Source organism: Lepus europaeus, chromosome 5 (assembly GCF_033115175.1).
Source record: "Lepus europaeus isolate LE1 chromosome 5, mLepTim1.pri, whole genome shotgun sequence".
Taxonomy (NCBI): Eukaryota; Metazoa; Chordata; class Mammalia; order Lagomorpha; family Leporidae; genus Lepus; species Lepus europaeus.
Window position 1 is genome coordinate 36,906,942 of NC_084831.1, and position 23,584 is coordinate 36,930,525.

At 43.1% G+C, this 23,584-nt stretch overlaps 1 protein-coding gene across 2 annotated transcripts in view; it reads right to left on the reverse strand.

Moving 5' to 3' along the window:
- The window catches only part of TESK2 (testis associated actin remodelling kinase 2), a 158,541-nt gene that overhangs the window by 8,649 nt on the left and 126,308 nt on the right, over nucleotides 1-23,584 (reverse strand). The window contains exon 5 of one of the 2 annotated variants that reach the window (XM_062191184.1): nucleotides 4,867-5,013. The exons of the other annotated variant lie outside the window; for it this stretch is intronic. Within the exon in view, the coding sequence (XP_062047168.1) occupies nucleotides 4,867-5,013 (147 nt within the window). The remainder of the gene's footprint in view (nucleotides 1-4,866; nucleotides 5,014-23,584) is intronic. 2 annotated transcript variants of the gene reach the window in all.

Below are 23,584 nucleotides of genomic sequence, written 5' to 3' on the forward strand. Positions count from 1 at the left end.
GCCTTCCCTAGAGTAAGCAGTAGACATAAGAGAGGCCCAGTCAGACTTCCCTGAGGCGAGAGGTGACCCTTTAAGGCTCACAAAGCCCCCAGGCACCACTGCTGCCATGCCTCAGCGCCTCTGTGTCCTCACCCCCATTATACATCACACTGTAGCCCAGTGACAGGCATGCCTGCCTCTTCAAGGGCAGGGGATGATTCCATTTATCTCTGTGTCTCTACACTCACACAAGGACACAGAAAGAGACTGCATAAAGTTTGTTAAAGTTTTATTAGATGACTAAGCAACTGAGCTTCTTTCAAAAGCATGTGTCAAATACACACATTCATCAAACATGGGTGACTGAGCTGAGAAGAGACTCAAAAGGGTAGCCATGGGTATATTTCCTGGAAACCTAAACAAATCCATCAGAACTGTCCCTGAGAGAAGGTCCTCAGGTGTCCTGGAACAATCACACAGTCGGTATTGACACTGAATAAAACCACCTGAGTGGAGAAATGCAAGTCTATTTGGTGATGTTATTCTAAGCTAAAGCTGTTTCTGTAACAACAAAAAAGACTTTCAATGTGCCATCAGCACCTGTTTTCTCTTATGCCCAACAAACTCTCTCCATAAACCCAGATAGGATCGTCAGGTTGTTCTTCACCTCAAGGAAGGTAAGAGGCACTTTTTTTTTTTTTTTTTTTTGACAGGCAGAGTGGATAGTGAGAGAGAGAGACAGAGAGAAAAGAGGCACTTTTTTAAGTGTTTATTTTATTTGAAAGGAAATGACAGAGATGATAGATAGATAGATAGATAGATACATACATACATACATACATACATAGGCAGACAGGCAGATGCAGAGAGAGAAATATATTCCATCACCAGTTCACTCCCCAAAGGCCACAACAGCTGGGAGCCTAGTACTCTATCTGGGTCTCCCACATGGGTACCAGGGACTCAAGTATTTGAGCCATCATCTGCTGCCTCCCAGGGTATGTATTAGCACGAAGCTAGATCAGCAACAGAGCAGGGACTCAAACTCAGGTATGTGATATGAGATATGGGCATCTTAACCACTGAGCCACAACATGTGCCCAAGAGGTTCTTTTCACAGCATAAGGAGACCAGAGACTGAACTGCCCCATTAAATGCCTTATGGACTGCTACAGTCCAAGTCTCTCAGAAGATTATCTGTTTTGCTGTGTTGTAACCCATCCCTTGCCCTCAGTCCCACCTTGTGATCTCCTACCTTTGTCTTAGCTCTTGTGTAACGAACTATTCAAATATCTGTCTCCTTAGTAAGACTAAGAGCCATGGAGGGTACAAATTGGGTTCCAATTATTTTTATGTTCCCTCAAATGGCACAGTATAAATGGCTCCCAGAAACTATTGAGAATTCCCATGATAAAAAATAACTCCAGGAAGCCCTAATAATCATTCTGTATATCCCTCCAGCACTCAACTTTGTAATTCATGCTCCCTTCACTCATAAAATTGGCATTTGCTGTTCCTAGTTGTGTAGTACAGCCTAAGACCAAAGCTAGGGGTTGGTGCTGCAACGTATCGGGTAAAGCCAACACCTACAGTGCCAGCATCCCATAAAGGTGCCAGTTCTGGCTTCAGATTGGCTCAGCTCCAGCCATTGCAGCTATTTGGGGAGTGAACCAGCAGATGGAAGACCTTTCTACATCTGCCTCTTTGTAACTCTGCCTTTCACATAAATAAATAAATCTTTAAGAAAAAAAAAAACACACACACACACAAAAAAAACAAAAGACCAAAGCTAATTAGGCTTTTCACTCTGGTGGAATCACCAAGGTGGCTTCTCTGGGGTCAAGAACAACAACCAACAACTAGACAGATCACAGTATGTACTCACACTTCCATGGTTACTACAGAAGATCAACAATGCTTTGCTTTTTTTTTTTTCTTCTTTTTAGGGTTTATTTATTTTATTTGAAAGGTAGAGTGACAGAGAGAGAGACAGAGAGACAAAGACAGAAATAGATCTTCCATCCACTGGGTCACTCCCCAAATGGCAACAATGGCCAGAGCTGGGCTGATCCAAAGCCAGGAGCAGGAGTTTCTTCCAGGTCTCCCACATGGGTGCAAGGGCTCAAGTACTTGGGCCATCCTCTGCTACTCTCCCAGGCTCATTAACAGGGAACAGGATCAGAAGTGGAGTAGCTGGGACCCAAACTGGCACCCATATAGGATACCAGTACCGCAGGTGGCAGCTTTACCCGCTACACCACAGTGCTGGCCCCCAGTGGTGCTTTTCAGATGCTGAGTAGTAGTAGTGCTCTCTCATCTATTCTGTTTTTTTACTTTATTTGACAGGTAGAGTTACAGATACAGAGAATGAGACAGAGAGAAAGGTCTTCCTTCCGTTGGTTCACCCCCCCCCAAGTGGCTGCTACAGATGGTGCTGCGCTGATCCGAAGCCAGGAGCCAGGTGCTTCTTCCTGGTTTCCCATGTGGGTGCAGTGGCCCAAGCACTTGGGCCATCGTCCGCTGCCCTCCTGGGCCACAGCAGAGAGCTGGACTTTTAGAGGAGCAACCGGGACTAGAACCCGGAGCCCATATGGGATGCCGGCACTGCAGGCAAAGGATTAACCAAGTGAGCCACAGCGCCAGGCCCTCTCATCTATTCTGAACATTCAAAACTCATGTATAGTTATACTAGTTATTACTGGAACTACTGGTAGACGCCTGAATGTGGTTATTGTTGCTTCTTGATGGAGCTTATGATCTGAGTATTTTTAAAACCACACTACATCCCACTTCCTTCTAAGTAAATTCTTCACATTGCCACTGCACAAATCCATTTCAGGCTGTTTCTTAGAAGTAATTACAAAATTAGATTGAACAGCTTTCTCATACAGACTCACTCAGAGTAGTATTCCAGTAAGCACTGACAGGTGACTCCTACAAAGACAACACTTTTACCTTCAGGAGGCATCCTGATAGGAAAGTAGGGATCCTTTTACTCTACCTCAGGCTCAGGGTCATTTGGAAAAAGGCATCTGCTTCTCTCTGTCCTGGCTTACCCACCTGGAACACATTCCTATTACTTCAAATCCCTCCTATTAGCTCTCATTTGAGAAGCCTGCACAGACCGCTGCTAGGTGGTCAAGGACAGAATCTCTTGTATGGACTAGGAACACTAAGGTTCTAAGGACACCAAAATCTGTGCAGAAGGGAAAATACTGGATCTGTAATCCAAAGTCTCAGCTCTTGAGCAAGTGTTTTGGCCTCTGTGCTTATCAAGCCCAGGATTTGATTTTGACTGGATGCCTGAAGTGAGAATATCAGCTTAAGGCAGTGTCTAAGTTGATATAACCACACCCATTTGCCTGGAACCAGTAGTTTTCATTGACTTGATTTTCTAAAATATTCTGAGGGAGGAGAAATGGCTAATGAAAGGATAAGATACCACCCTCTAGGGCCCAATTGACCAACTGATCCATTCTTTCAGGGCTTATCACAACTAGACCATAGCTTGTTCCCAGTTCCTACTTGCCAGTCTTGTTCTTCAGGAACAGTGTAGCTGACTACAAATGGCTTTGCGACTACAATCGCCTCCCCAGAGCTATTTCCTTTAGTTTATAAGCTAATAGCAGGGTCCCCAGGGGCAGTACTATAGTTTTCGAATTACTCCAGTGTGAGATAACCAAGGACTTACTACTTTAGACCTTATCAATGCTGAGAATATAGCTACTTCTTTCTCTCTGCTCACTCCTTTAAAAAAAATTAATTTTATTTATTTGAAAGGTAGAGTTAACAGAGAAGAAGGAAAGACAGAAATCTTCCATCTGTTGGTTCAACTCCAAATGGTCACACTGGTCAGGGCTGGGTAAGCCCAAAACCAGGAGTCTGGAACTCCACTCTATCCAGTCTCCCACATGGATGGCAGAGGTTCAAGTACTAGGACCATCTTCAGATGCCTTTCCATGTGCATTAGCAGGGAACTGGATCAGAAGTGGAACAGCTGGGACTCAAACCCATGCTCCACCATGGGAAGCTGGCTTCATAGACTGCGGCTTAACTTGCTATGCCACGCCAGCCCAGCTTTGCTAACTTCTTGTAATTGGCTCTCCTCCCCTTCATCTAAGACAAAAGGGTGTAGGAGTGTGTGTTATGCATGCAAATGTGTGGAGGGTGGGGAATAAAATGACAGCTTTTGGGGGGCAGATGCAAAACCTCTGTACATTTCCCTATAAGATTTCAATTCAGCTCTTGGGCAGAAGTCATATAAGATATGTTAGATGGCCATATGGCTCTCTCATCAATGATCAAATGTACTATTTATATAAGCCTTGTCACAGTAGTGTCCTAGGCCAATTGGCCTGAGCTGTCTGCTTTGTAGCATGGCCAACTTCCTCTGAAAGCAACTGTTTTCTAACCTGGTCACACAGCAATTTGGACAGTAAGAGAATACTACAGAGACCAGCTGATGCCAAAAGGGAACTGGCAGGGTGACAGAAGCTCAATCACACAGACAGAAAATGGGTCAGTACATTATGGCCCTCAAGACCTGCACTCAAGTAACTAAAAACTCACTGAACTCTTGGTCTTGACAAATCTCTTAACTGCCTTCACGCCATCTGCAACTGCAACAAACACTGAGGAGACTGAAATCAAACATGAAGGTTACACACATGTTGCCTAGCTCAACACAGAAAGGTACCTGCTCTGAGACGCTATAGGTTTTCTAGGGACTAGCTATAAAGACTCATGAGTTATGTTCTCTGTGACTAAATGTTAAATCTGCAAGAAATCCCCATATTTCTAAACTTGTCGATGATTGGTTTTTAATGCAGCCTTCTTGGTAAAGAGAGTGATATCTCTCAAAGAGTTGTGAAAATAAAGCCTTCATACCTTGGATGTGAGATCCCGATGAAAAATGCCTTTGAGGTGAAGGTAGCTGAGACCCACTGCTATGTCATAGGCTAGTTTCACCCTCACAGTCCAGGGCAAATGCAGGTTACTGTCTAGCAACTGTTCCAGGTTCCCGGAGTTGATATACTGAAAAACAGAAGGAAAACCCTGCTACTATTTATCGGAAATGTTGAGGCTGGTGGTAAAACCACTAGAGAGTAAACACCTAGAAGAGAGTGTATATGAATTTTTTTTAAGTTACCGAGGGCTTATTCTGCATCCAAGCACTATGGTAGGTGCTGCAGAAGATACTTTTTTTGACGAGATCATAATTTATCAAGAGATACAGGAACAATATCATGTGGTAAAGACTGAAATGTACAGGTATGGCAGCACTGTGCCACACTGAGGATAAAGTTACTAACTCAGTCTGGACACATCAAAGAAAGCTGTGAAGAGCAAACAAGGAGTGGTAAAGTATGACAGCCACACAGAGGGAATAGCATATACAAAGTAACAGGTTAAATGCATTCAGAGAATCTACTCAATATGATCACATTGTATGTACAGGAGAATCAGGAAGTGAGACTAATATTTTTTGCTAACATTTATGGACTTTATCCTGCCTGTAGAAATCAAATGACGTATTTTAAATAGGGGAGCAACATAGTCATATTTGCTTTGTAAAGAGAAGAGTATTTTTGGCAGTGGTATGATAAATGGATTAGAGTGGAGGAAACAGAAATAGGCTAGGAGAGTATTGCAATAATCCTAGCGTGAAAATGGCATCTGAGTGAAGGCAATAGTAGAGGCATTGAAACAAGGCACGATTCAAAATGCATTCATATGGTAGCGTCAAAAAACCTTAATGACTGACCGAGTTGGAAGATGAGCGCAATGAAAAGCTCTAGAATGATCCGGGGCTACTGGTCCCTGGATGTCATTAAATACTCAGAATATAGTGAAAGAAACAGGTTTGTAGAAAAAGAGGCAATGTTAAAGATAGTACATTCCATTGGGACACACTGAATTTAAAGTGATTATGGGATAATCAAGGCAAACATGTCTTACAAGGAGTCATTTTAAAGTTTAGAGAGACTAACATTTAGGAGGCAACGAATTGAGCTGACACAGTCAGTCTCAGACATCAGGGAATGTATGAAATTGCCCAGGGGTTGATACAAAAGGTGAATTAACAGAATCCCAAGGAATAATAAAATTTAATGGAATGGGCATTAGAAGAATGAAGTAAGAATGTCATCATAGGGGCCGGCACTGTGGAGCAGCAGGTTAAAGCCCTGGCATGCAGTGCCGGCATCCCATATGGGTGCTCATTCCATTCCCAGCTGCTCCACTTCCTGTCCAGCTCTCTGCTGTGGCCTGGGGAAGCAGTGGAAGATGGCCCAAGTCCTTGGGCTCCTGCACCCAGAAATCCTGGCTCCTAGCTTTGGATCAGCTCCAGCCATTGCAGCCATTTTGGGAGTGAACCAGAGATGGAAGACCTCTCTCATTGCCTCTACCTCTCTCTGTAACTCTGTCTTTCAAATAAATAAAAATACATCTTTAAAAAAAAAAGAATGTCATCATAGAAGCTAAAGAAGAATAATATTCCCATAAAGAAAATGAATAATAGTATCAAATGCTACAGATAAGTAAGAGGAGTCTGGGGGCCAGCACTGTGGTATAACAGGTTACAACCCTAGTCTGCAGCACAGTATCCCATATGGGCGCCAGTTCGAGTCCCGGCTAGTCCACTTACAATACAGCTCTCTGCTATGGCCTGGGAAAGCAGTAGAGGATGGCCCAAGTCCTTGGGCCCCTACACCCACATGGGAAACCCGGAAGAAGCTCCTGGCTCCTGGCTTCGGATCTAAGCAGCTCTGGTAATTGCGGCCATCTGGAGAGTGAACCAGTGGATGGAAGACCTTTCTCTTTCTCTGGCTCTGCCTCTCTGTAACCTTACCTTTCAAATAACAAAATAAATCTTAAAAAAGAAAAAAAACAAAACAAAACAAAAAAAACCTTTCTCTCTGTCTCTCTCTCTCACTGTCTAACTCTGCCTGTCAAAAAAAAAAAAAAAAAGAAAGAAAGAAAAGAAAAAAGGAGTCTGAAAAGGGATCACTGAATTTTTCAACTAGGAAGTGACTGGCAACTATGACCATATGACCAAAGTAGTTTCAGTAAAGTGATTAAGACCAGATTTAGACTGAAGTGAACTGAGGAATGAGCAGAAAATAAGGCTGGGGAGGCATTATGTGAAGATGCACTCTTTCAAGAAATTTGACTTCTCTTTATTCCTCTGTACCCAAGAAGAGTGGCTTCGCTTTTTTTTTTTCCAGTGAATAAGCATATTTATATATAGAAAATAATAGAAGCTAATTTTTAAAAACTTATTTTCATTTTATTTGATAGAATTTCATTTGCTGGTTTACTCCTGAAATGTTACAACAGCTATAGCTGAGCCAGACCAAAGCCAAGAGCCCAGAACTCCATCTGTGTCCTCTAGTGGGTGGCAGGAACCCAAGTAATTGAGCCATCATCTGGTGCCTCCCATGGTGTGCATTAACAGGAGGCTAGATAGCAAGTGGAGGCATTCTGAACCAGGTTTTCTTTTATTATTATTATTATTATTATTATTATTATTATTATTTTGACAGGCAGAGTGGACAGTGAGAGAGAGAGACAGAGAGAAAGGTCTTCCTTTTGCTGTTGGCTCACCCTCCAATGGCCGCTGCGGCCGGCGTGCTGCAGCCGGCACATCGCGCTGATCCGAAGCCGGGAGCCAGGTGCTTCTCCTGGTCTCCCATGCGGGTGCAGGGCCCAAGCACTTGGGCCATCCTCCACTGCCTTCCTGGGCCATAGCAGAGAGCTGGCCTGGAAGAGGGGCAACTGGGACAGAATCCGGTGCCCCAACCGGGACAGAATCCGGTGCCCCAACCAGGACTAGAACCTGGTGTGCTGGCACCGCAAGGCGGAGGATTAGCCTATTGAGCCGCGGCGCCGGCTCCTGAACCAGGTTTTCTAAGATGGGATGCAGGCATGCCAAATGGGGACTTAGTATCAGCCAACATGCATCCTAGCAGCTAATATTTATGTTATATATTTAATGCTTACATTGTGCCAGGCTCTTTCTACATACATGTTTTATAACTTATACACTGTTATACATATATATGTGTGTGTATGTGTATATATATATATATATATATATACACACACTGTTTTATAATTTGCATAATAATTAGCCCTATGAAGCTAACTGGGCCATTACTCTCAGGTTACAGAGGCATTTAGAGCTTAACCAACTTGCTCAAGGCTACCCAATTATGAAATGGTAAACACAGGCAGACAATGCAGTCTGACTACAGAGTCCATGTTCTTTACCATTACATTGTATTGGAGAATGAGAGACCACATTCTTGATTCAGAGAGCCTCACACAGAACAGGAGCTCAAAAATTAAATCATTCAGGCCAGCGCTATGGCGTAGCCGGTAAAGATGTTGCCTGCAGTGCCAGCATCCCAAATGGGCACCAGTTCGAGTTCCAGCTGCTTCCACTTTTGATTCAGCTCTCTGCTATGGCCTGGAAAAGCAGCAAAAGATGGCCCAAGTCCTCAGGCCCCTGCATCCATGTGTGATACCAGGAAGAAGCTCCTGGCTCCTGGTTTTGGATCAGCTAGCTTCAGCCATTGCAGCCATTTTGGGAGTAAACCAGTGGATAGAAGACCTCTCTCTGCCTTTCAAATAAATAAATAAACCTTTAAAAAATGAATTAATTCAAAACTTACATGATGTATTATAATCCTTCTTCCAATGGGGAAAAAGGAATAAATTCCTCTCAGCCTAAAATTTGTTTCTTAATGCTTAGTCTTTGTGGCGATATAGGATTTACAAAAGACTAGGGAAACTAACAATTAAGAGGCAAGAGAGGGGGCCGGCTCTGTGGCAGTAGAGGGTAAAGTTGCTGCCTGCACTGCCAGCATCCCATATGAGCGCTGGTTCAAGACCCGGCTGCTCCTCTTCTGATCCAGCCTTCTGCTATGGCCTGGGAAAGCAGTAGAAGATGGCCCAGGTCCTTGGGCACCTGCACCCACATGGGAGACCTGGAAGAAGCTCCTGGCTCCAGATGGGCATAGCTCTGGTCGTGGTGGCCATCTGGGGAGTGAACCAGATGGAAGATCTCTCTCTCTCTCTCTCTCTCTCTCTTTCTCTCTCTCTCTCTGCCTCTGCCTCTCTGTAACTCTGCCTTTCAAATAAATGAATAAATCTTTTTTTTTTTAAGACTCCACTCCATAAAAAAAAAAAAAAAAAAAGAGGGGCTGGTGCTGTGTCGCAGCGGGTTAGCACCCTGGTCTGGAGTGCTGGCATCCCATATAGGTGCTGGTTTGAGGCCCGGCTGCTCCACTTCCGATCCAGCTCTCTGCTATGGCCTGGGAAAGCAGTACAAGATGGCCCAAGTCAGTGGACCCCTGCACCCATGTGGGAGACCTGGAAGAAGCTCCTGGCTCCTGGCTTCGGATTGGCGCAGTTTGGCCGTTGTGGCCAACTGGGGAGTGAACCATAGGATGGAAGACCTTTCTCTCTCTCTCTGTCTCTCTGCCTCTCCTCTCTCTGTGTAACTCTGACTTTCAAATAAATAAATAAATCTTAAAAAAAAAAAAAAAAGAGGCAAGAGAGCTGATTACTAGTCCAATTTTGCCATCTACTATTTTAATTTTAGAAAAATCAACTAACATGGCTATATATTCTTCAGTTTCCTCATTTATAAAGGGGGATGATAATCTGTAATCCACTTAATTTATAATGTTATTATGAGAATCTAGTAAAATATGTGAAAGTGCTTAGAAAAAAGCTAAATGCTCTGATGATCTGAACTTCTGATGTAGTAATATAAGCACCAAAAAGAACCAGTTGGGGGCAGCACTCTACAGCACTTCAGATCCCTGGATAAAGTAGATCAGGTTTGGCAAGGCAGACAGAATGATTAAAAATCCACCTTCTACCTTCTCAAAAAGGAAACCTGTCGATCTGCTTCATCCTGCTTGATAATCCATCTTTGGAAATTTCAAAATAAGATGTTACAACAGCATGAGCACAGTGCCTTCTCTTTACACTGGTGAAATCTACCCAACATGTCCATTTGCTTAAAAGAAAGTGACCTTGCAAACTCTAAGGTACATGGAGGCAATGAAGCTGACATCTAAACATGCAGGCAAATTTCTTTAGCTCTGAAAGTAAAAAAGGTGTCAAAGAGGTGCTGGTCCACTTATTTGGCACAGCAACACTGTGACATGTAAAGCTTGGCTTCATAAGCCACTCAGGTTTCCCAACTGAGTGCCAGGCAAAGAGACAATGATGAAAAGATTATATGTATACTCTGCAGGCCAGGACTCTTGGTGCAGGGTTCAGAGAAAAAAGTTTATTATGTTTCCTTCTTTAAACAGTTTTTTATAGCATTTTCATTTTTTTGAATGCTTACTTTTCATCTACTTGAAAGGTGGGGAGAAAGAGAGAGAGAGAGAGAGAGAGAACAGGGGGTTGGGGGAGGGAGAAAGAGCTTTTCCTACCATTGGTTCAATCCCCAATGCATACAACAGCAAGGGCTGGGCCAGGCTGAAGCCAGGAGCCTAGAACTCCATCTAGGTTTCCCACATGGGTGGCAAGGGCCCAATACTTGACCCATCATTTGCTGCCCCCGGGGATGCATTAGCAAGAATCTGGATCAGAGTGAAGTAGCCAGGGCTCCAATATGGGATGTAGGTGTCCCAAGCAGCAGGCTGCGCCACAACACCTGCCCCCACATGCTCACTCTGTTCAGCAGTGTCTCTGAAGGCCTGAGGAATCCTTCCACAGAGTCAGAGGGTGGACAGCACAGGGACAAGGTGAGATGGATGAGGAATCACACTGGATAACAGAGTCTGGCTTTTCAACACAAGAGGGAAAAGGCACAAGCCAGGACCAAAGAAGGAAACCAAATGGAGTTTAGTTTTACAACCCACTTCTCTTGCTTGCATTTTGTGAATGCATTTGTGGGGCTGATAAAACTCTGAGCCCTCAGAAACCACAACTTCTCAATGTCTCAAGACTTTTGCATGTATGAAGAAAGGAAGTTTTGAGACCTGCCAACAAGGAAGGTTTCTAAGTTGCTACACACTCTATGTGCCCATTAGTTGGAACATTCACTTCCTCATAAGCAACTCCCAGTGCGGACCCAGCTGTGTGGCCTCTGAACAAATCCCTCTGCAGGAAACAGGAGCAAGAGCAACTGCCCTAGCACAGTCAGCTTTCCCCAACGGGACTAACAGCTGCTTTGTTTTCTTCCAGACGAGGCTCCCTTAGGCTCCTCTATAAAACAACCTAAGGTATTGGCAATATATTTAAATAGCAGTAGAGAAGTTTTCACATTTTTATTGTTTCTATTTTAAACTTTCAGGTTCAGAAACATGTATCTGTCAACCAAATGCGTTATAGGAAACCTCAATACCTACACCAACTATATATATGTATGTATCTATATGAAAGCCTGCCTCCTCTCCTCATGGTCTAAATAGTATAACAAATGTTCTTCCATTTCATTTGTACTTGATGCTTGATTTCATTAAAGATACAGACTTTTTCCCTAGAAGGTACTCTTTAATAAGTAAATTATGTAAATAAACCTTTCTTACTAAAATGGAACAAACCTATACCAACATCCAAAAAAAAAAAAAAATCCACCAAAAGACAGATAAGTGGACAGTTTCTACAAACATTTAATGTATACTCTTCCCCTTACTGCCACCTCCAGTGAGAGTTAAGTACATCTCTGTTTACATCAACACTCTATCCAATAGTGTTTAGACAGCCAGTCATATAGTAAATGTGGGTATGCAAAGATAAATGAACTTTATACCTTAAAGTAGTTCAGCAAAAGACACATGGGTAAGCAAAAGATACCAGTAACCCTTCAGCAGAGGTAGACACTAGGGCTATGAAAAATTGAGAGGAACTGCCTGGGGAGTTTGGAAGGTTTTAAAGATGATCTTAAAGAATAGTTGGGAGTTGTTGTTATGGACTAAATGTTTTTGTCCTCCCAAAATTCATATTTTGAAGCCTAATGCCCAGTGTAAGAGTGTTAGTGGGTGGGGTCTTTGGCTCTCAAGACCTAAGCACCTCCCAATGGCCCTTCTTGAATGGGATTAGTGTGCTTACAAAGAGCTCTCTATAAGACAACAGTATGACAGTTCCTTGAAAAATTAAAAATAGAATTACTGTATGGTCCAGCAATTCTACTTCTGAGTATATATCCAAAATAACTACAAGCAGGATCCCAAAGGGCTCTCATACAGTCATGTTCACAGCAGCATTATTCTCAATAGCTAAAATATGGAACTAACCCAAGTGTTTATCAACAGATGAATGGATAAGCAAAAGATATGTTATACATATTATGGAATATTACTCAGTCTTTTTTTTTAATTTATTTATTTTAAAAGCAGAATTATAGAGAAAGAGGAAAGACAGAAATCTTCCATCCACTGGTTTACTCCCCAAATGGCTGCAACAGATAGAACTGAGAAAGGCCAAAGCCAGGAGTCAGAAGCTTCACCTAGGTCTCCCACATGGGTGCAGGGATCTAAGCACTTGGGCCATCCTCTGCTGCTTTCCCAGGTGCATTAGCAGGGAACTGGCTCAAAAGTAGAGTAGCTGGGACTCAAACTGGTGGCCATATGGGATGCTGGCATTGCAGGCCATGGCTTTAACCCACTGAGACACAGTGTTGGCCTCTATTATTCAGTCTTGAAAGTCTGTAATCTGCTACAATATAAAAAAAACTTAAAGGACACCATGCTAAGTCAAATAAGACAATCACAAAAAGGTCAAATATTGTACAATTGCACTTATATGGGAACTTAGTCAAAATCATAGACACAGAAAGTAGAACAATAGTTTCCAGGGTTTGGGGGAAGAAGGGACTAGGGAAATCTCATTTAATCGGTATAGAGTTTCAGTTTTATAGGATAAAAAGTTATGGAGCTAGGTGGTGGTGATGGTTGCACAACATTATGAATGTAAATTTAAAATAATTAACATGGTAAAATGTATATGTGTTTTGCCATGAGTTAGAGAGAAGGCTAGAGACAAAGACCCCAGGAGTTTAGTCCCTTCCACTGTGTAAGAACATAGTGAAAAGATAGTTATCTATGAGCCAGAAAATGGGCCCCTATCAGAGAAATCTGTCACTGCCTTGATCTTGGACTTCCCAGCATCTAGAACCGTGAAAAATACATTTCTGTTGTGTATAAGACAAATAAAAAATTGTTTAGGCTGAAGAGTATAGGTTCTTCTCACATATTCTCTGTTGTGTACCAACTTAGGAACAGACACACACAAACATGCCCACACAAAATATTTTGGTGGATATCTGTGCACTATTTACCTCTCCCTGAGGTAATATTTACTATCTCCAGGAGTCCTATTCCCAATTCTTGCTATTTCTAGTTAGCAAGACTAGTAGCTTCACCCTAAATCATAACCATTCAGAATAATAAGGCAAAATAATAGCACATTTTTAAAAACACTAAATAATCAATATGCTAATACTTCAAACAATCTTACTTCTGAACACTGGTTCAAAGGCACTCACAGAGAGAGTCTGAAGAAAATGCCAGGTCCAGCACTGTGGCATGGCAGGTAAAGCTGCCACGTGCTGTGCTGGCATCCCATATGGGTGCCCATTCGAGTCCCAGCTGCTCCGCTTCTGATCCAGCTCCTTGCTAATGTGCCTGGGAAGACAGCAGATGGTCCAAGTGCTTGAGTCCCTGCACCCATGTGGAAGACCTAGAAAAAGCTCCTAGCTCCTGGCTCCTGGCTTAGGATCGGCCTAGCTCTGGCTATTGCAGCCATTTGGGGAGTGAACCAGCAGATGGAAGACCTTTCTCTCTCTCTCTCTTTGTCTCTGCCTCTGGCTCTCTGTAACTTTGCCTTTCAAATAAATAAATAAATCTTAAAAAATAAAAAGCCAACTATAAGAATGATTATTCCTTTTTGGAAAACTACTCAACTGTTCTGGAGCTAGGTTACTTTACCAAAGAAGGACAGTTGTGCTGCAGCATCTAGCAGAGATCATTTGCTGCCAACTAATTAGCAGAGCAGTGTTGTGGAAGACCCATTATTCCCTCTACCCATATATCTGTACAAACACTGAAAATCTACTAGGTGAAGACAAATGTAAATGAAGCCAGTCTCTACTCTTAGTTCACAATCTAGTCTAGATCATAGTCTAGGGGAGATGACATAAAATCAATTAACAATTTTCATCACACAGGAGAATAATATCATATATGTTACATTAATATATCATTCTAATGATAATGCTAAAACTGAATGGGAAGGCCAGGAGTTGAGGCTTGGAGAACAGTTAGGACACTTCTGGAATTACCTAGTTAGGGAGTTGAAAAAAAAAGAAACATAATACAATGGCAGCAAGAAAGGAAAGGAGAGGGCCGGTGCTGTGGTGCAGTGGGTTAACGCCCTGGCCTGCAGTGCTGGCATCCCATATGGGTGCTGGTTCGAAACCCGGCTGCTCCATTTCCTATCCAGCTCTCTGCTATCACCTGGGAAAGCAGTAGAAAATGGCCCAAGTGCTTGGGCCCCTGCACCTGTGTGGGAGACCTGGAAGCAGCTCCTGGCTCCTGGCTTCGGATTGGCACAGCTCCAGCCATTGCAGCCAATTGGGGAGTGAGCCATTGGATGGAAGACCTCTCTCTCTCTCTCTCTCTCTCTCTCTCACTCTGCCTCTCCTCTCTCTGTGTAACTCTGACTCTCGAATAAATAAATAAAAATCTTAAAAAAAAAAAGAAAGGAAAGGAAAGGAGGTTATTATCTAAGCAATACCTCAGAGATAGAACCAATACAATTTAGTATTTGATCAAAGGCAGGAAGTAATTTTAAAAGATAAAATATACAAAGTAATTCCAGCATAGTGCTTAGCTCATTCTTCCCACTAGCAATACCATCAACATCCCTTCCCAGCTTACTCTATTAGCTTTCTAACTCTTCTTTTTGCATCTTAAAAAAATTTAGCCCTTATTCCAATTCATTTTCCACAATAGAGCCAAGATAATCTTTCTGAAATGCTAACCTGAAACTACTCCCCTATTAAAATTATTTAATGATGCTTAATTACTCTTAGGAGAAATCCCACAGTCCTTGACATAGCGTATAAAGCCTTTCGCTCCTGCTCATAAAGCTCAGACCCCTGCTTGTTTGCACATCTGTACACATTGCTGGTCCCTTTACCTGGAACACCTTCTCACCACAGACACACACAGATATATACACACCTGGATAGCATTCACTCATTTTGAGGATTCACTACTATTTTATGTAAGAGCTGGAGGTAAGAAAGACATTCTATGAAAAAAGAATACGAAGAGAAGAAAGTACAGAAATTAACAATTATTCTCTTTTCAGCTAAAATAGGCAAGACAGTATAGTTGGGAAGTGCGAAGACTGCAGAGTTAGACTGCCTTGGATTGAATCTCATCTTTGACTACAATTAGTTGTATAACCCTGGGTTGGTTACTCAGAATCTTTAAAACACATTTATAAAATGGTAAGAATAATAGCACCTAACCCACAGAGAGGTGAATATTCAACAATGTATAATGTCAAATAAAGTTCTCAATGTTAGCTCATTATTTTTATGGTTATTATAAGTTTTGAAGTTCTAGAATACCAAGATGAAGTACCTATAGTTAATTTGGAAAACCATGAGCATCACTGAATGTTTACAGGGAAAAATATATGATCTGATGCGGGTTGAATTATGTCTCCTAGAAAATATGTTCAAGTTGTAAACTCTGGTACCTGTAAATATGACCTTATTTGGAATCAGGGTCTTCATAGATGTTGTAAGTTAAGATGATATCATACGGGCTCATGCTGTGGGATAAAGGGTAAAGCCACCATCTGCAGTGCCAGCATCCCATATGGGCGCCAGTTCAAGTCCTGGCTGCTCCACTTCCTATCCAGCTCTGCTATGACCTGGGAAAGCAGTAGAAGATGGCCCAGGTCCTTGGACACCTGAACCCATGTGGGAGACCTGGAAGAAGCTGCTGGCTCCTGGCTTCAGATCGGTGCAGCTCCGGCCATTACAGGCATTTGGGGAGTGAACCAGCAGATGGAAGACACTCCCCCCCCCCCCCCGTCTCTCTCTCTCTCTCTGCCTCTGCCTGTCTGTAACTCTGCCTTTCAAATAAATAAATAAATCCTAAAAAAATATGGTATCATACTAGAGTAAGGTGGACCCTTAATTTAATATGGCTACAATATGACTATTATCTTTATAAAAAGGGGGAGAAGAGACACACATAATACACAGGAAAATATCCTGTGATGATGGAGGCAGAAGTTGAAGTAACATATCTACATGCCAAGGAATAATGAGGATTGCCCACAACTACTAGAAACTAGAAGAGGCACGGAAGGATCTTCCTCTAGGGACTTCAGAGAGAACACAGCTCTGCCAATGCTTTAATTTTGGGTTTCTAATCTTCAAAATTGTGAAAGAATAAATTTCCACTGTTACAAGTCACCCAAACTATAGTGCTTCATTTTGATGGTTCTAAGAAAGAAATCCATGGCCCAAATTGCATTTCAGAAAGACCATTCTGGTAGCACAATGGAGGTAGGTTTGGAGGGTATTGCAATAACCAGATGAGAGGTAACTAAATATCTGACTTACAATGCTGTTTTGGACATGAATAAGTAGGCTAGAGTCAGAACATGCAAAGGTAGAATCTAAAGGATTAGATATGACAACTAAGGAAGAGTCAAAGGCAACTCGGAGATTCTAAATCAAGATGTTCAGATCAGCAATGGAAAGAGATCCCAACATCTTCTCTGACTTAACTGTGCCATTAGTAAGTCAGAAACTGTCAGAAATCGCACCAATGTCGAATAGCCAAATCAGTGGCTTGTCAGATCCCTGCTTTTTGGATGGACCTTCTACAGAGGAGAGCCTGGGCCCCGGCCTAGTTTTCAGCATAGCCCAACAATGCCTTTGTGTTGGCCACTGTGTTTGTTGGTTGGCTCCAAACACAAAGGCTAGCAGACATCCCATCTTGCTGGCTTGGTTTAAAGAAGAAAAGAAAGCTTTGTTACTGCCCTGGGTAATTCCAGGACAGGCATCCCAAGAGCGCCCTGTGGGAGGCTTGTGCTCCAAAGGAGCCTCCTGTTCTCAGCTCGAGGATCCACAGTCACTATAATCTGCCAAGGCCCAAGTTTGCCACGATTTAGCCTCCACTCCAGGAGGCTCACCAAAGCCTGTCTGGTTGAGTCAGTAGTAATGAGCTGAGTCAAAAAAGTGAAATTCCAGCTACAAAGTAAGAGGCTTTTATTAACCCAAAATGTGCTTCAGAATACTTAAAATATTTCATTCATTCTGGAAGATGTTTTACTGCCCAGAACATCCTTCTTCTCTCTCCTAGTTTTGCTCATTCTTGTTCATCCTTCTAAATCCAGCTGGAGTCTCTTACCTTGGGAAGCACTCACTGAATCTCTATCCCATACTCTGCCGCTTTAACAATATTACATATTTCTACTATTGTTTATCATATTGTAGTATAACTTTGATGGTAGGGACCAGGTCTTTCTCAATTCTGTAAACCCAAGATCCAATGAACTAATGAACAGACAAATGAATAGCAAAGTGCATTTAAATAAATTGAGGCAGGTTTTAAGTTCCCTCTTTTATTGGAAGACCTAAAAATTAGTCATTAAAATGTAACTTAAGATAAAAAAAGAAATGTGTGCTTTTAGAAAAACTTTCTGATAACAGGCAAAAACAAATATTTAGTAATGCTTACTGTTTGATAGGAAATATGGTAAATATAAAGTGATACACAAGACAGCACGTTTGGCCATTCAGTGATATGAAGTTCAGGGGATACTCTTACCACACTCTGTGAGCAGACTCCTCAAAATGATAAGAATCACATGGCTTAGAAAATATAACTGGGGGGCCAGCGCTGTGGCGTAGCAGGTAAAGCCGCTGCCTGCAGTGCTGACATCCCATATGTGTGCTGGTTCAAGTCCTGGCTGCTCCACTTCTGATCCAGCTTTCTGCTATGGCCTGGGAAAGCAGTACAAGATAGCCCAAGTCCTTGGGCCCCTGCACCCATGTGGGAGACCTGGAAGAAGCTCCTGGCTCCTGGCTTCAGATCGGCACAGCTCTGGCTGTTGCAGCCAATTGGGAAGTGAACCAGCAGATGGAAGACTTCTCTCTCTCTCTGCCTCTCCTTCTCTCTCTATGTAACTCTTACTTTCAAATGAAATAAGTTATTCTTTAAAAAAGAAAAGAAAAGATAATATAACTGAGCTCTCTCTTTGGAAATTATGAGATGCTTCTTTTATCAGCAACTGAAAATTGAAGTAGATGAAGGAAGTCACAGTCACATTATGTAGATTTAGCATGGCTGAAGTGCTATGAGTATTTTTCTATGCATTCAAGTTTAAGCTACTACAAACACCAAAAAGACCCTTTACCAGGGTGGGCTTTTGGCCTAGTGGTTAAGATGCATGTATCTAGGGCTAGCATTTTAGCACAGCAGGTTAAGCTGCTACCTCCAATGCCAGCATCCCATAGCAGAATGCCAGGTTTTTGTTTTTGTTTTTTGACAGGCAGAGTGGACAGTGAGAGAGAGAGACAGAGAGAAAGGTCTTCCTTTCTTCCGTTGGTTCACCCCGCAATGGCAGCTGCGGTCGGTGCACCACGCTGATCTGAAGCCAGGAGCCAGGTGCTTCTCCTGGTCTCCCATGCGGGTGCAGGGCCCAAGCACTTGGGCCATCCTCCACTGCCCTCCCGGGCCATAGCAGAGAGCTGGCCTGGAAGAGGGGCAACTGGGATAGAATCCGGCGCTCCAACCGGGACTAGAACCCGGGGTGCCGGCGCCGCAGGCGGAGGATTAGCCTAGTGAGCCGCAGCGCCAGCCAGAATGCCAGTTTGAGTCCCAGCAGCTCTGCTTCTGTTCCAGCTCCCTGATAATGCACCTGGGAAAGCAGCAGAAGACAGCCCAAGTGTTTGGGCACCTTCCACAAATGGGAGACTCAGATAGAGTTCCAGACTTCTGGTTCAGCCTGGCCCACTCTCATGCTGTTGTGGCCATTTAGAGAGTAAACCAGCAGATGGAAGATCTCTGTCCCTCCTTTTTTCCTAACACTTTGCCTTTCAAATAAATAAAACAAATTTTTTTTTAAAGATTTATTTGAAAGTCAGAGTTACACAGAGAGAGAAGGAAAAGCAGAGAGAGAGAGGTCTTCCATCTGCTGGTTCAGTCCCCAGAAGACTGCAAAACCAGAGCTGTATCAATCCGAAGTCACCAAATGCCCACAATGGCTGAGACTGAGACGCAGCCAAAGCTGAGAGCCAGGATCCCAGTTGAGGTCTCCCACATGGATTACAGGAATCCAATTACTTGAACCATCACCACTGCTTCCCATGGTCTGCATTAGCAGGAAGCTGGAGCTGGAACCAGAATCTAGCATCAAACCTAGACATTCTGATATGGGATACAGACATTAAAAAAAAAAAAAAAGATTTGTTTTTCAGAGCTGGTGCTCTGGCTTAGTGGATAAAGCTGACACCTGCAGTGCTGGGATCCCATATGAGTGCCAGTTCATGTCCCGGCTGCTCCAATTCTGATCCAGCTCTCTGCTATGGCCTGGGAAAGCAGTAGAGTATGGTGCAAGTGCTTGGGCCCCTGCACCCACATGGGAGACCCAGAAGAAGCTCCTGGCCCCTGGCTTCGGATCAGTGCAGCTCCAGTGATTGCAGCCATCTGGGGAGTAAACCAGCGGATGGAAGACCTTTCTCTCTCCCTCTCTTTCTTTCCCTCTCTCTGCCTCTGCCTCTGCCTCTCTGTAACTCTGCCTTTCAAGTAAAAAAAAAAAAAGTAAATCTTTAATATATATACATATATATATTTATATATGATTGCCCATTCCTCATAGATTATTTTAATTTCACTTTTTTTAAGAAACTTAACTAACTTTAAAGAAGCACCCAGGAATGATACATCTTTTGGAGTACTTAGACATAATTATAATACAACTCTTTGAGGACAGAGGCACATATTTTTTTTTAAGATTTTATTTATTCTTCAAAAGTCAGAGTTACACAGAGAGAGGAAAGGCAGAGAGAGAGAGAGAGAGGTCTTCCATCCGATGGTTAACTCCCCAATTGGCCGCAATGGCCGGAGCTGCACCAATCCAAAGCCAGGAGCCAGGAGCTTCTTCCAGGTCTCCCACATGGATGCAGGGGCCCAAGCACTTGGACCATACTCTACTGCTTTCCCAGGCCATAGCAGAGAGCTGGATCAGAATTGGAGCAGCCGGGACTTGAACTGGCACCCATATGGGATCCAGGCATTTTCTACTGCTTTCCCAGGCCATAGCAGAGAGCTGGATCGGAAGAGGAGCAGCCGGGACTAGAATCGGTGCCCATATGGGATGCCAGCGCTTCAGGCCAGGGTGCCAATCCGCTGTGCCACAGCACCAGCGTAAACTCTTACATCAAACATCTCATAGTCAAAATCAAGTTTGTTCAAAGTAAACATTAAAAAATAAATCTGGCAGGGGGCAACATTGTGGCACAGTAGGTTAAGCTGCCACCTGCTACACTGGCATCCCATGGTTCAATGGGTACTGGTACTCCACTTCTGATCTAGCTCCCTGCTAGTGGCCTGGGAAAAGCAGTGGAAGATGGTCCCAGTGCTTGGGCCCCTGCACCCACATGGGAGACCTGGAAGAAGCTCTTGTTTCCTAGCTTCGGTCTAGCCTTGGTCATTGTAGCCATCTGGAGAGTGAACCAGTGGATGGAAGATCTCTCTCTCTCTCACTCTGCCTTTCAAATAAATAAAACAAATATTTCTTAAAAAATAAAAACAGATAAATCTAGGGAAGAAATTAGCCATAGCAATTAGGACACCAACTGAGACACCCACATCCCATATACTAGCACCAGGGTTTGAATCTTGGTTCCATTTCCATGTCCAGCTTCTTGCTAGTGTGCACTCTGGGAGGCAGCAAGTGATTGTTCAAGTAATTGAGTGTCTGCCATGCATTGAATTCCTGGCTTCTGGCTTTGGCATGAACTTGTGGGAATTTGAGGAGCGAGCCAGTGAATGAGAGATCTCTCTTTCTGTCTCTATCTCTCTCTCTTTCTCTCGCCTTTCATTTTTTAAAAAATTATTTTAAAAAAGACAAATCTGGGGCTGTTTTTGTGGCATGGTGGGTAAAACTGTTGCCTGTAGTGCTGGCATCCTATGTGGGTGCCAGTATGATTCCCAGTTGCTCCACTTCTGATTCAACTCCCTGCTGATGCACCTGGGAAGGCAGCAGAAGATGGTCCAAATGCTTGGGTCCCTGCACCCAAGTGGGAGACCTTGAGGAAGCTCCTGGCTCCTGGCTTTGGCCTGGCCCTGCTCTGGTTATTGTGGCCATTAGTGGAGTACACTTGCAGACTGAAGATCTCTGTCTCTCCTTCTCTCTAATTCTGCCTTTCAAATAAATGGATGGACCTTAAACAAAAAAGACAAATCAATTGCAAACTTTCTCAAAGAAATAAACCAGTAGTTAATGAGCTCAAACAGGACTTAAATCACGTCAGATCTCTAGACCATTCCATCTAACCTGTCTTCCTATGCCAAAAATCTTTAACTACTCTACTAGTGATATGGCTACTAGGACTATGTTCAAAAGCATTCTTTCCTCCAGCTTGCTACCCCAGGTCTACTACAACTCTGTACTCTGTAGATCTAGAGAAGAACCTTTGATTTAACTTGCCATTGGACTCAAACAAAGCAATCCATTAAGGAAAGTGATGTACTCTGGTACCTCCCACCAGATCAGAATAGTCTTGACAGTGCACAAAATGAAAAAGGAAACCAAAAGAGATTAAATTTCTGATTAAGGTGATTTATATCAAAGGAGCCCCTGTCTTCAAAGAACTAATTATTTCTTTCACCTCGTCCTCCTATGTCAACCAATTACTTGGGCTCTGGGTAAGGAAGAAGCAGGGGGCTGGCCCTGTGGCATAGTGGGTAAAGTCACCACCTGCAGTGCCAGCATCCCATATGGGTACCAGTTCAAGTCCTAGCTGCTCCACTTTCAATCCAGTTTCCTGCTAATGCACCTGGGAAAGCAGAGGAAAATGGTCCAAGTCCTTGGGCCTCTGCACCCACGGGGGAGACCAAGAGACCAGGAAAAAGTTCTTGGCTCCCACTTCAGATCTACTCAGCTCTGGCCATTGCAGCCATTTGGGGAATGAACCAGAGGATGAAAGATCTCTCTCCTTCTCTCTCTCTGCCTCTGCCTTTCTGTTACTCTGACTTTCAAATAAATACATCTTTTAAAAAATAAAGAAATTAAAGGAAGAAAGCAAACTCCAAACTTAAACAGTATCTTCTAATGGTAAATGATAAAATGATAGAGAGGGAAGATTTTCAACTAAGCTTCCCTGCCAATACAAACTCCCAAATATAGGCAGAATCTCTGAAGGCTGATGGTAGGGAAACAAATGCTCTCAAAATCACAGATATTCAAAATGACTACTTGGAGTTACCTACTCAAATGAAGGAGTGTGGAAAAAGGAACTGGACAGTTCCAGTTCTGCTTCAGAGAAAAGAGACTTCAGGTCTGAGTCACACATAAATATCAGGAAGGGCCATCTATATCCTCAAGGGAAAAGGAAGAGCCTTCTCTTTTCACTTGTTTTCTCAAATGTCAGAATGATGAGTCCTATTTAATGATGGAGTAACTGTGTAAAACTCAGTTATTTCTGAACGAAGTAATTCTTAAATTTATCATATCAATTTGTTCAAAATTGATCATGTATCTAATCTTTATCTTTCCTGTGTCAGCAAGTGGGACACTAAGGCCAATTCTTAATTCAAAGCAGCATAAATAATGTTACTCAGAAGAGTTTAGCAGATTTATAAACAGGGAATGATCATAACCACTAAATTCTCTTTTTTTAAAGATTTATTTATTTATTTGAAAGTCAGAGTTACAGAGAGAGGAGAGGCAGAGAGAGAGGTCTTCCGATGGTTCACTCCCCAGATGGCCACAGTGGCTGGACCTGCACCCATCCGAAGCCAGGAGCCAGGAGCTTCTTCTGGGTCTCCCACATGGGTGCAAGGGCCCAAGTATTTGGGCCATCTTCTACTGCTTTCCCAGGCCATAGCAGAGAGCTGGATCGGAAGAGGAGCAGCCAGGACTAGAACTGGCGCCCATATGGGATGCTGAAGCTTCAGGCCAGGGCGTTAACCCACTGCGCCACAGCGCCAGCCCCATAACCACTGAATTCTAAAACCCTGTCCAAATAAATTCAGAAGGTCCTGACACACAATTACCTTTACTTCATGAGTTCATTGCAATTAGGTTCAATGCAATGCCTAGATCAGTGCCTTAAAACAAATACTAGAATGAAAGAATAAATGAACTAAGTGTCCCTGACTACCTGCAAATAGGGATCCCTTCTCCACTCTCCATAAATCAGCTGGCATCACCTACTTCAGTCTTCAGAGTTTAGATAAGGAAGGTCTTGTCTAAGGAAGGACCTTAAGATGCCATGGTATGCTATTCTTGAAAGGCATAAACAAAGACTAAGTCTGGTCTTCTATATTAGAGAAACTATGCCAATTACAGTGTTATGCTAAAAAAAAAAGTCCTAAGT